A 12479-nucleotide genomic window follows, 5' to 3' on the forward strand; every position below is an offset into this window, starting at 1 on the left:
TAATAAAAAAGGGACAATGAGGATTGGGGTAAGAGAATATTTTTTACTTGGTTATTTGTAGAAGAATAGTAAAAGAGGAGAATTTATAGTTGATACTTCACTTTCTTAAAAGGCCACTGCTGAAGCCAACAATTTAGCAGCTGCAGCCTCTGCCAAGGATGTTTATTACAACAACATGGAAGAGGTAGGTGGCCATATGCTTTTTTCTGAACTGTCTATACCCTGAGCATTGTTGCCGATATCAGAACTCCAAACTTGATCCTCACTAATGTATCTTCAGATGATGATGCAGCAAAGCTGTTTCAGGTCGTCCTGGCAGTTGGGGTCTTGTAATTATTACCATTTCTAACCAAGGCTTCCTTACAGTGTCACTGCTGTTTCAGATTAATATTACTCTGGTTATTTAAGTGTACTGATCAGAGGAAATGAATCTAGCCTTTATTGGCTTTGGCTGTCTTTCTAAAGTTAGCTCCTAATATTTTAAAACCTTCTCTGTGTCTTTTCACTTGTTTTATTTGGTACTTGCTCTTGAAGAGATTTTCATCCTAGCATATGTTTGTTCTTCCTAGGTTTGTGGGGGAGAGAAGCCTTATTTGTCTCCAGACATTTTAGAGCAGAAGCATTGTGAATTCAGACAGCTGGCTCTGGACCAGTTTAAGAAGACCAAGAAGATGGGTGGGAAGGATTTCAGTTTTCGTTATCAGCAAGAGCTGGAGGAGGAAATTAAGGAACTCTATGAAAACTTTTGCAAGCACAATGGAAGCAAGAACGTCTTCAGCACCTTCCGAACCCCTGCGGTGCTGTTCACAGGCATTGTGGCTTTATATATAGCCTCTGGCGTCACTGGCTTTGTTGGTCTTGAGGTTGTGGCCCAGCTGTTTAACTGCATGGTTGGATTGCTGTTAATAGCGCTCCTCACTTGGGGGTACATCAGGTATTCCGGTCAATATCGCGAGCTGGGTGGAGCTATTGACTCTGGTGCAGCATATGTGTTAGAGCAGGTAAGTGGTGCTGGCTGAGGGCAGGCTGAGGGTTGATGATAGACAGGTGATTGTGCTTTGTTGCTAAATACAGCTCATCAGTTTGGAAGAATCTCATTGCAAAAGAAGGCATGAGAAACTTGTTCATTTTTTTTCTGGTGGGCTTTACATTTTCTTCTTCAGGATATTAGTATTTCTTCCTAATATTTTCTCTATTCCTAAAAATGGCCCTTTAATGCAAAACATTCTAGCTCAGGCAAGAATATTCAGTTTTCCTCCCGGGAAACTTTATGTGCTTTTCAGGCACAGTTCCTGTGTGATTTCCCTCCCTACTCCCGGATTAATTTGTTTCACTGAAAAATCAAGAGCTTTGGAAAAAACGTGTAGTTTATAAAATGGTCTACTTGGAATCTTACTGGATTAGAAAATGGGTGGCATCTCCTTCATTTATTTTATTTTATTTTTTTTCTCTGGTACCGGGAACCGAACTCACGACCTTGTGCTTGCCAGGCAGGCGCTTTGCCGCTGAGCTAAATCCCCAGCCCCTCCTTCATTTAAAATCTTCCAAAAAGCCAGTGCCTGTTGCATTGACGTGATCTTTAGATTTACAGATCTTTGATACTGGTTTATTTCTTTTTCTGAGTAACATGAACACACCAGTTAGGTCAGTATTCTGTGAAGCCAAGGGAGCTTCCTCCCTCGCCCCTGGTGACTGAGTTTATGTTCCAGTTAGCTGTTGCCCCAGCCTTCCCTTACCCTCTGTTCTTATCCTCTTGCTTTCTGTAAGACACCTGTGGTGGAGACAGATACTGTATTTGAGAGTTTATCTGTAGGGACTTACTCTTTTGGTCATGTATTGTATGTTATTAACTTACATGTTGAATAAATGGACTTTTGCAGGCTTCTTCTCACATTGGCAATTCTACTCAGGCTGCTGTGAGAGATGCAGTTGTTGGGCGATCTCCTGTGGATAAAAAAACTCAGTAGCCTTACCACGAGGATCCAGGAAGAGCCCGAGCAGCCCCTAGAACCTCAGTTTCTGCCAAGGCCACAGGTCCAGGTCTAGAGGAACGGCAGGCCTGAGACTATCCAGGGAGAGCTGCGACAGGACACTGTAATAAATAAACTGACCTCTCCTGTGGCTTCAAATTCTTAAATGTGCTTCCATTTTCTGTTGGAAGCATTGCTTTTCTTTGCTGTCAGATCCGAACGTAGGTTTGTTTCCTGTTACTCTCTGCTTTGTGCACTTTATGGGAGAAAAAGCTAAAGGAAAAAAATGGAAATGCAGGTTTTAAGTCTCTTATGTACCACTTAGTGCCTTTTCAGATGAAATCTATGCTTGTTATGGACCTGAAGGGAAGGGACGGAGAATAACCTTGGGAAATATGCTGTTTAGAAGTGAAACTTGTCAGTTCTCTTACACTTTCCTTTTGAGAAGAATTCCTTTCTAAAAAGTTTACAAAACTTGGAAAAACTTCAGAACTAAAGATTAACTGAAACAATGCCATTATACTTTCAAGATCTTACTTGTAATGTTGGTATTCTGTTTGTCATATAATGTGGGGAAATCAAATGTGTTAATGTACCGTACTCTGGAATGTAAGGTCTTTTCCCTGATAGGCTGGCAGTTTTATTGAACCTGATCTCTCTGTCTTTTTTGGTTACTGTAGCTTCTTTTCAGAAAAGAGGCAAATACGCCTTGAAAAGCCACAGTGGCTCATAATGGAAGGAGTGACTTATTTTAAAGAAGAAGCTGATTTTGAGTGAACCTGTGACCTCCAATAAGTCACTTGAACTTGTGCCTTGGTCAGAGCCACTGTGGTTTTCTGTGTTTATGTGTTACACACAGCTCTTAAAATTTGCCATTTGATAAGTTTTGCTTTTAGAGTTCTGTGTAGGTATAATACTTTACCAAGGGTTAGAGAAAAGACATTACCAGATATTACTGCCTTTAATTAATCCTCTATTTCATTTGGCTTACCACTAATTAGTGACCGCCCATTTAAGGTCCCTGCTCAAACTTTATTTTTATTCTCTATGCACTGATGTTCTTAATGAAACTAAAATTGTTTATTTAATGGTTCTTCCTTAAAATTTACTTCTTACCAGTCTGGTAGCTTTAAAACAACTTTGGTTTAGGAAGGACCAGTGTCTTACCCAAATGTAGACAATATCTAGAAGTATCTACAATTCTTCTTGAAAAAATTTATTATGATTATATGATTAAAAAGTTTTATCTGTTGCTTTTTCCTTTGATTTATAATGAATTACTATGAATTTTAAAACTTCTTAAAATTTGCCTGCAAATATTTATATAAATATTCAGGTATTTGTGTGTTTTTATTTTGAAATAATTTGAGTTTTGTTGTGGGAAAGAGATAGGAAGGCTTAAGCAAAGTCTGTGTATGAATTTCATATACATGAAGTTTGAATGGAGGGTAGAAAAAAGAAAGTCTCTTCTAGCATTTAATCTCTTTCTCAGAGAATTTTTTTTTACTAACACTATACCATTCAAGTGTTTTGTAAGTCTTGAATTAATTGTAAGCATTTTATATATTTTCCTATTTATCTCCCTAAAGTGCCTGATATTTCATTCACTTTTTGTTGCATTTTAGAAGAAGTCTAGCTTATTCTAAGAAACTGTTCACTTGCTTATGAGTGAAGCCAGGCTTTGAACTAATGAACTGAAGCTTGCTTCTGTAATGTTGGTGCCTTTTCAGGTGGCTTCTCTCTGTGAAGGTTCCTTCTTACTGGCAGCCCACACAGATACTGAGCTACTTAGTTTTGAAGCCATTTTGTAAGTAAATTTATGGCTTTCAGAGTAATTATCTAAAATAGTTCCGTGAGAATAGATAATGCAACTAAATTTCATCCTAAGACTAAAGTGTTACATCTTTAAAGAAAGTGAATTTATGATTTAGTAGTCTTAGGGTGGTGTAAATGTTTAAATCGAACACTTCCGTTCTTGTCCTGTAAAGGGATCACCTTGGTTTAAGGACTCCAGGGAAGTATACCCCTTTTTGTCTTTATGACTTATTCTGCCTCTGGAAAGTGTTTATAAAGTTCTCAGGCCTCTTTTCTGTTTTATCAGTAGACAGATGATTTTATACCAACTTTTCCAATGAAAAATGCCTTCTCATTGCTGGCTGTAAATAGTCCTGGGGAGATTTATTCCCAGGTTGTGAAGAATGTTTTTGCCTGTTACCTTCTCCAGCTTTTTCTTTGTGGGTCAGGGACACTGTGTAGGAATCAGACTGCAAATATTGCTGCTTAGGCACTTGTGAGAGACCTTCCATGCACACATTGTTAATTTGCACAGTCCTAGCAATATGGAGAACACATTTCTATTAACATAACTGGAGATTTAAAAATTTTTCCAGTAAAACAACTTCTTAAGAAAAGTTAGCTGGACATGGTGGTGCACACATGTAATCTCAGCCCTCAGGAGGCTGAGGCAGGAGGATCACTGCAAGTTTGAGGCCAGCCTTGGCTACAAAGTGAGTTTAAGGCCAGCCGGAACTGCATAGTGAAACTTTCTCAAAAAGACAAAAAAAAAAAGAAGTTAAATGTTGCCAAATTTTTTTAAAAAGTACTTCCAATTTGTTTCTTATAGCCCAAATAATAAAATCAGTTTTCATTTTTTCCATGAGAAATCTTTCTAGATTAGGTTTATAGATGGTGAGGACAAACTATCATATATGATGATAAAACATTTTTAGGGTCTTTTTTTTTAAACAGGGTAACACTGTGTAGCTCGGGGTGTCCTTGAACTCATGGCAATCCCCTATCTCAGCCTCCTGAGTGCTGGGATCACAGCCATACACCATCATGCCTGGCCCATGGAGGGTTATGTTTTGACACCTTTATACTTGGTAAAATGCCTATGAATATTGTTTCTGTTTTGTTTATTCCTGTTCTCTTTTTTTTCTTTCTTTGGGCAAATGAATAAAAATACTGCCTTGTGCTTACAGTCAGTTTCTTCAGCAGGTCACACACAGTGTTCTACACGGCTTATAAACTTGGTGCCTAAGGTAGGGTAAATTTAGATAAGTATGTAAATATGAACTATAGAGAAATTAGGTTGATTTTAACCCTGGCAAAGGCAATAAAGCAATTTGATTGTTCCTAGGCTTTAGTAAGAAAAATGATGGAATTTATGTAGAAGTCACATGGAACTACTTTTGTTTTCTTTTTTCTTTCTTTTTTTTTTTTTTGACAGGGCTTCACTATGTAGCCCAGGCTGGCCTCAAACTTGTGGCCGTCCTCCTGCCTCACCCTGCCAAGAGCTGGTATTACAGGAGTGTATCACTAACCCTGGCTGTTGTGTTTGTTTCTTTAGAAGTATTGAAATATAATTTTGGATGATTTGATGTTTTCTTTGAAAGTAGCCAACTTTGACTGCATTATTATAGTTTATATTTGATCCAATAAAATTTTATTCTGGCTAGGAAATACAAAGTTCAGTTGTGGAAGTACAAACTGTGGTTATCTTTTAAAAATGTCATTATAAAAGATTTGCAACTGAATAGTTGTCATCATGATAGGTCATACTGCACTTAAATTTGGGGCAGTGATTTTCATTTACCTTGGGGTACATTAGACTTATCTAGGAGGTTTGTTTAAAAATACAGATTCCTGGAGCTTGCCTCAGGGCTGTGGCCCTGAAATCCTCACTTTTATAAACATTGTAGGTGATTCAGAGACAGCAGAGGGGCAGCTACTCCATGAAGTGGGAGTTAACAGTGGGCAAGTACCATTCAGTATTGTCTGAGGCAAGTGGATGGCTTTTACCTGAGGTTCAGGATGGGCGGTCTACTGCTCGGTGAGACCACCACCAGTTTACCATGTTCCGAGTAATAAGGGTGCCTTTGATCTGGAGGGTTGTCTAAGCTCCTGAAGGCTATTCTACGCAGTTACCATAGGTCCTTCTGGAGAAAAAGAATGTAGCAGGTATCCTTTTTACTAGCAGATGTAATTAGGATTTTAAGGAAAAGCAGCTTTGATAGTTTTTCTTTTAAGAAGCCAAATTCAGTACTGTGACTTCAATCCCTAAATCTTCCCCACAGAGAAAACCTTAAGCCACAAATACAGTGAACACAAAGAAAGAACAGGACTATAACTTGGATAATTAGTGATGTGTGTACCCGATAGCAGGAACTTTTCAAGGAAATTTTTATTTGGGAAGGAATTTCATGTGCCAGAGCTAAATAGTGCTTTTACAACCAAGAGGAGGGCTGGGGATATAGCTCAGTGGCACAACGCCTGCCTGGCAAGCGCGAGGTCCTGAGTCTGATTCCCGGTACCAAAACAACAAAAAAACCAAGGGGAGGTTGCACGGATTCCCAAAGCTTTCTAACAGATGAATAAAAGCTGACATTATAGAAACCTTAAAGGAGTTAAATCTTAAACAAATAGACATTTTCCTGGGTTTTCTTTCAGTTTTCTTAATAATAAAAAAAATAGTTAAAAGTACTTTCTGCTATACCGTTGTCTTTGAATAGCTTTAAATTTTAATGTAGTTTTTAAAAAATGCAGCAGGATGAGATTATGCTATTAGTATATTAAAAGCATGTTTCTGTTTCACTTGTAAGATCATTTAATGGAATAAAGATCACAACATGATATCTGTGTTTTTGTTCTTTATCATGGGCCGATCTATGAAAGGGAAAGGGCCTTGGCAAAGGGATCGAATCTTTAATGGAGTGGATGTCTCTGAGTTAAAGGAGATGGCAGTTTGCAGCACTTACCAAAGGCGGCTGTGCTACTGGCCGAGATGCTTAAAAGTGCACGGAAACTTGTTAGTAACGTGCTGTTGCTACCTTTGAATTTGTAGCACTTTCATTTGGTTGGTCCATCTGGAGCCATGGGTTAAATGGTTTCTCTTTGGAGGTGGTGAGGGCTGGACGTAAAGCTCTGCGGAAAGATTTCCCTCTCACTGGTGACCTTGGAGGCAGTGGGGAGGTGGCGTTAAACTCATGCCTTGAGTTGTACCCTGCATTGCCCTACAGTAGAAAGATAGTTTGAAACACCAGATCCAGCAGCCTTCATCCCTGGTGGTGGTTTTATGCCGGTTGCTGTTCTGGGTGCTGCTGTGGTTTCCCCACTGGTAAATCTGGGAGGGCTGCACACGGAGGTTGGGTAGGGTAGGGTGGGAACAAAGGTTTAGTACTCAGGTGCCACTGTCAGTGCTGATGTCCTCTTCAGTATAAGCTGGGCAGGAGAGACCAGAGTGAGGACTGTGGTCCTGTGTGGGTGAGGCGAAGTCAAGCAAATTAAGAATTGCCTTTGATTACCCTATATTGTTGCTTCTCAGCCTTTGGCTAAGATAAAGTGATTATCCTATACCAGACTGTGAAACACAAGTCTATTTTATTTATTTTTTTTATTTTTGAGACAGGATCTCATGTAGTTCAGGCTGGCCTTGAATTCACTATGTAGCCCAGCCTGGCTTCAAACTCACGGTGATCCTCCTGCCTCAGCCTCCTTAGTGCTGGATTACAGGCGTGTGCCACCACACCTGGCCATCACAAGTTCATTTAAAAATTTTTTTATTTTTAATTTTATTTTTTATGGTATTTCTGTATTTGTTATGGTTGAATGTACAGCTTTTCATCTTATTAGACTGAGAGGTCTTTGAGAGCAGAGACCTGTATGTCGCCCAGTGGCTTCGTAGGTTTTAGGAACTTAAATGTTTATCAGATTAACTCTGCAAAGAAAATCATGAGTGAAGAACCCATACCTGATATTTTGACTGGTGTGTATATGTACCAATTCCTCACAGTGAATGTACTATGTATCATACACTTACACTAATATGAAAATCACAGATAAAAAGAAACAAGTCCAACTCTAGCTTAATTCATAAATTGTAACTGGAAAAAGTTTTTTTTTTTTTTTTGGTTTTTCTCTTGGTTTTTCTCCCGGACAACTAACCTCACGACCTTGCGTTTTTGAGACAGTCTCACTGTGTAGTCCAGGTTGGCCTTGAATTTGTAATGATCCTCCTGCCTCAGCCTCCTGAGATGTGCACCACCATGCTCAGCCTTGGAAAAAGTTTTTGTAACCATGACTAGGGACAAAACATATCGAGCACTGGAGGGACTCAGATTGAGCACTTATCAAGGCACCATTGCTGAGGTATTTGCTGTTGCAAATGTTTACTAGGCGTCTTCGTGTCTTCAGAGAGGGCAGGCAAAAATATTCTAGACTTACATCATCACAGTTAAATGTCCCCTAGGGAAGAAATGCTTTTTTGTTTTGTTTTTCCCTTTTGACCTACTGCCTATTAAAAAATATGTGTATCTCTCAGTGAAGGCTACAGAATCCTCCTGCAGTCATAGCCTGGGAACTGGGGCACTGTCACCATCCATATCCGGTCACAGGGGTCTCTAGCCAGCATGATTGGCAGATTTACCAAATCCACACGGTCACCAAATGAAAGACTCCTGACCAGACCAAAACAAATACTTGTAACCAGTTCTCCAGGCAGGCCACTTAGCAAGCATGGAACTGAGAGAGCCTGGAACAGTTTCCAGGTTAAAGATTACAGAATGCTTTCTTAAGGAGAAGTAGAGATGGTTAGGATGCATATTTATATAATGAAAGCTGTTCTGGCCTTTCCCTGGGGATTTGTTACCTTTCCTCTTCAGCAGGACTTGAAGGGTTTCAGAGATAGAGGAAGTTACACTTCACCTTTTTCTTTCATAGAAGTCTGATTTTTCTGGTCCGAGCAAATTTCAAGCCGGTATGTTACCAAGGCTCTCCACAGTGCCTGACACTTGTGGGAACTCTGTATTTAGTTGGCTGGTGGACATGTTTTTCCCATAGCTCCCATTCTGAGTAACTATTAAGCAGCAGGGCTTGAGGTCATCACAAAATCCGGGCTTTCTGCTCCTGGGTGCAGAGAACTATTACAAATAACCTCCCCTAAACACAGTCTGCCCTCTCTTACCCTGGCCCTCTGTCTCACCCCACCTGCTCAGGTTCCCTGTGGGGTCTCAAGCCTATACAGTATTCTAGCCTTGGGCTACTTTTTACCTTTTTCAGTTACTCCTTAGGGAGTTGGCATAACAATGGATTCTCCTGAGCATGGCAGAGCTGAGACATACTAAAAACTTGAAAACAAGATGGATGAGGCTACGTATCTGTGGTATGCAGAAAAACCTAGAAGCTTTGGAGTGAGATGCTAGTTGGGTCCTGTCTACCTGTCTACCTCCTTTTGTGTGGGTGGACTATAGTTTAAATGTGTCCTCCAAATTTCCTGTGTTGGAGACTGAATCCCCAGTTGTACTTGAAAAGTGAGAGTTTTGGAGATGATGGCAGAACTCACGTGAGTGGGTTCATGTACCCATGGACTCGTGGATTACCAGGGGCTGGCTCTGTTGTGAAAGTGAGCTTGCTAGTCCCTCTTGCCATGTGATGCTCTCGGCCATGTTACGACAACGCACAAGGCCCTCACCAGATGCTGGGCAGATGCCAGTACCACGCTGTTGGACTTCCCAGTTTCCAGAACCATGAGCCAAATAAACTTTTCCTGATAAATTGTATGAACTGGCTTAGCGGGGGTTTTGAAGAGTTTTGCTGGTGATGATGCCAGCATCATGTAGAAATTTCTCACTACGACTAGGGGGCATTTCGTACAGAACTGCTTTCAAACACTTATGTCTTACTTTCTTCTTGCCTGAGACACAAAATCAACATCCACAGCTCTAAGAAGGAGAGGTTTATTTTGGCTTACAGTTTTAGATATTTCAGTTGGCTGGCTCCCAGGAAGGGCAGAGGGGCATTGCAGAGGAGAAACAGCTCATGGCATGGCAGACAGGAAGTAGAGAGAGATCAAGCGTGTGGGGATTGAAAGAGAAATGTGCATTCAGCACAGCTCTCAAAGTTCCCAGGGGGAAGGACAGCAAGAGGATGGAAAAATAAAGATAAGAGAGAGAAAGCTTAGGTCAAGTGGAGCCCTCTCTCTGGGTGGGAGGAAAGGAACTGCTCAACCACCCCAGTGTGTTTATTTATACATTTGTCATGTGATGCCCCTTAACTAGCTTGCCTCTGACCCTCTTATGTCCTGTGTTCTCAGGGCTGGAACACCTGTTTGCCTGGGGTGCTCCATGCTCTCAGGGTGTTCCTTGGGTTTTCAGCTCCACACATGTGAAAGATCACTAGCTTAGCTGCTCCCAACAGGGAAACCCTTCTGGGCCTTGTCCCCTGTTGTAGTTTGGGGTTTTGCAAAGGGAACAATACAAGACATATAATTTATAGATTTTATAATAGTCACCCAAAGAATCATATACAGTGCCTGGTATATAGCTCAGTGGCACAAGTGCCTGCCTCCTTGCAAGCACAAGGTCCTGAGTTTCATTCCTGATGCAAAAAAAAATTAAACCAAAGAATCATATACAAAAAGAGTGCAGGAAATTTGTCCACACACTAAAGACCAAAGAATCCAGCTGAGGGCCTGGATCCCACGGTAATGTCCTACAAGAGTTCAGCTGAAGACCTAGAGCCTATAACAATGCCCCCAACGAGCCCAACTAGAGGCCAAGAGCCCATGACAATGTCTCACACAGGCCTGTTTCACAGACCTGTGCTGGGAAGGCCCTAAGTCAGTGATGGAAGCTAGAAAGTCTGTGCCAGCGGGATGAAGGATCTGTGCTAGCAGGCTGAGGGATCTGAACTGGAGCCAGGAAGGGACACTCAAAGTAAGAACCCGAGTTCCCCTGAAAAGTGCCACAGCTGTCTTCAGCAACAGTGAGGTTCCGAGCTCCTCTGATGATGAGGAAAGCCGAGTTCCCATCAGGAAAGCGAACTTGACAAGCTCCAGGAGACTGAGCAGGGCACCATCTTCCCCTCCGGAGCCAGGAAACAATGCTCAAAGTGAGGGCCAAAGCTCCCCCAAAGTGAACCGTAGCCATTCTCAGTGACAGTAAAATCCCAAGTTCCTTCGATGAAGAGAACAGCCAAGTTCATCAGGAAAGCCAGCATGATGAGCTCCTCCAAGAGAAGCAACAGCTCCTTACAGCTTCCTACAGCCTCTCTTCTTCTCGAGTTCTGCCCCTTATGCTGCCGGCAACAACCCTCAGGTGGGCCTCCCCGACCCAGCACCACACTGGTTCAGTTCAGCTGAGTGTTACAAGTTGACCACCAGTTGTCAATCTGCCGCATCCCCTGTGACCCGCCTCCTCTGACCAGGCTGCATTTCCTAACATCACATTTAGCTACAAAACCACCAGTGGCCTAGTCCTCTGATGAGCATCTACACCCACGATCCAGTCCCCTCCCAAAAGCCCCAGCTATGAATGCATGAGGTTTGAAGGGTGAACATCCAGACATGAACCATAATGTGCAGAAAAAGTAAAAAATATACTTCAGTACAATATATACTTGCAGTAAAATTACAACCCCACCCTGGCATGCTTTTTGTTTTGCTTTTATCTGGGGCAAAAATGGAAACAAGGGAGGTAACATCTGCATCCATCTGGAAGCAGAGGGTGAGGAGAGGCAGAAGTCACTCTCATGTCCTCAAAATGGAACCTCTTCCTCCTGGGTTTGGGTGACCTCACAGTCACTAGCTTAATGTGCTTAGCAATGGGTTGGCTGAGTGATAACGCACATAAAATGCTGGCATTTTAAAACAATGCCCCTGACTCTCAAGCAGCAGGTGAGTACCACGTGAAGTTGAAGAGCACATTCTTTTCATGTTAGTAACATGTCCTGATTAAGGATTTATCACATGCCAGACAAATGACTGGTCATTTTAAAGGCATCATCCCATGTGTTGTTCTTTCCTTGGAGAATAACATATGCTTACATCACCCCATTTTACAGATGAGCAAACTGAGGCTCAGAGAGGAAATCATACCATGGATTCTACAACTAGCAAGGAGCAGAGCCACGACTTGGCCTACGCATCCTGACTCCAAAACTCTGCTGGTATTGAGTGGCAGGAATATAGAGTTGAACAACAACTGATTCTCGGGAACTCAGGGTCCAGGGCAGAGGAAGGGCCTGTGCTTGACTATTCGACCCATTCATTCATTTATGGAATGCTTGCTGTGTGCCAGAGTTTTTGAAGGCATTGGGGATATCCCATACCTTACGACCCAACAGTTTAAAGTACAATACTTTCTACTTAGACCATTCCTTGCCTTTTAAAATTAATTTTATTTTATTTTTGAGACAGGATCTCGCTATGTGGTGGAGGGTGGCCTTGAACTCACTGTGTAGCCCGGTCTGGCTGAGAAATCTTAGCGATCCCCCTATCTCAGCCTCCCAAGTGCTGGGATTCCAGACATTCGCCACAGCACTCGGCTAGGGTTCTTAACTACTGGGTGCTGACGGGCAAAGACAGCGGCGCCTCAGACCAGGACAGCAAGGAAGAGGCAGACGGGGGAGGTGGAGGCATCCAGCTGTGCTGAGGCGGGGGCAACGGGCATCAGACAGTGTCGGGGGAGGAGCCCTGACTAGGGCTCTGTGGCCTTTAATCCAGGCCCTAATGCG

General features: G+C 42.0%; 1 protein-coding gene across 2 annotated transcripts in view; it reads left to right on the forward strand.

The window, feature by feature from the left end:
- The window catches only part of Atl3 (atlastin GTPase 3), a 47000-nt gene extending 43772 nt beyond the window's left edge, over nucleotides 1-3228 (forward strand). For both annotated transcript variants that reach the window (XM_005384672.2, XM_005384671.2), the window contains exons 11-13: nucleotides 113-184; nucleotides 570-1001; nucleotides 1881-3228. In XM_005384672.2, coding sequence (XP_005384729.1) covers nucleotides 113-184; nucleotides 570-1001; nucleotides 1881-1967 — 591 coding nt within the window. In that variant the 3' untranslated portion in view covers nucleotides 1968-3228. The remainder of the gene's footprint in view (nucleotides 1-112; nucleotides 185-569; nucleotides 1002-1880) is intronic.
- The last annotated feature ends 9251 nt before the right edge of the window (nucleotides 3229-12479 follow it).

This window comes from Chinchilla lanigera, unplaced genomic scaffold, assembly GCF_000276665.1.
Source record: "Chinchilla lanigera isolate Chin_1 unplaced genomic scaffold, ChiLan1.0 scaffold00021, whole genome shotgun sequence".
Classification (NCBI taxonomy): domain Eukaryota; kingdom Metazoa; phylum Chordata; class Mammalia; order Rodentia; family Chinchillidae; genus Chinchilla; species Chinchilla lanigera.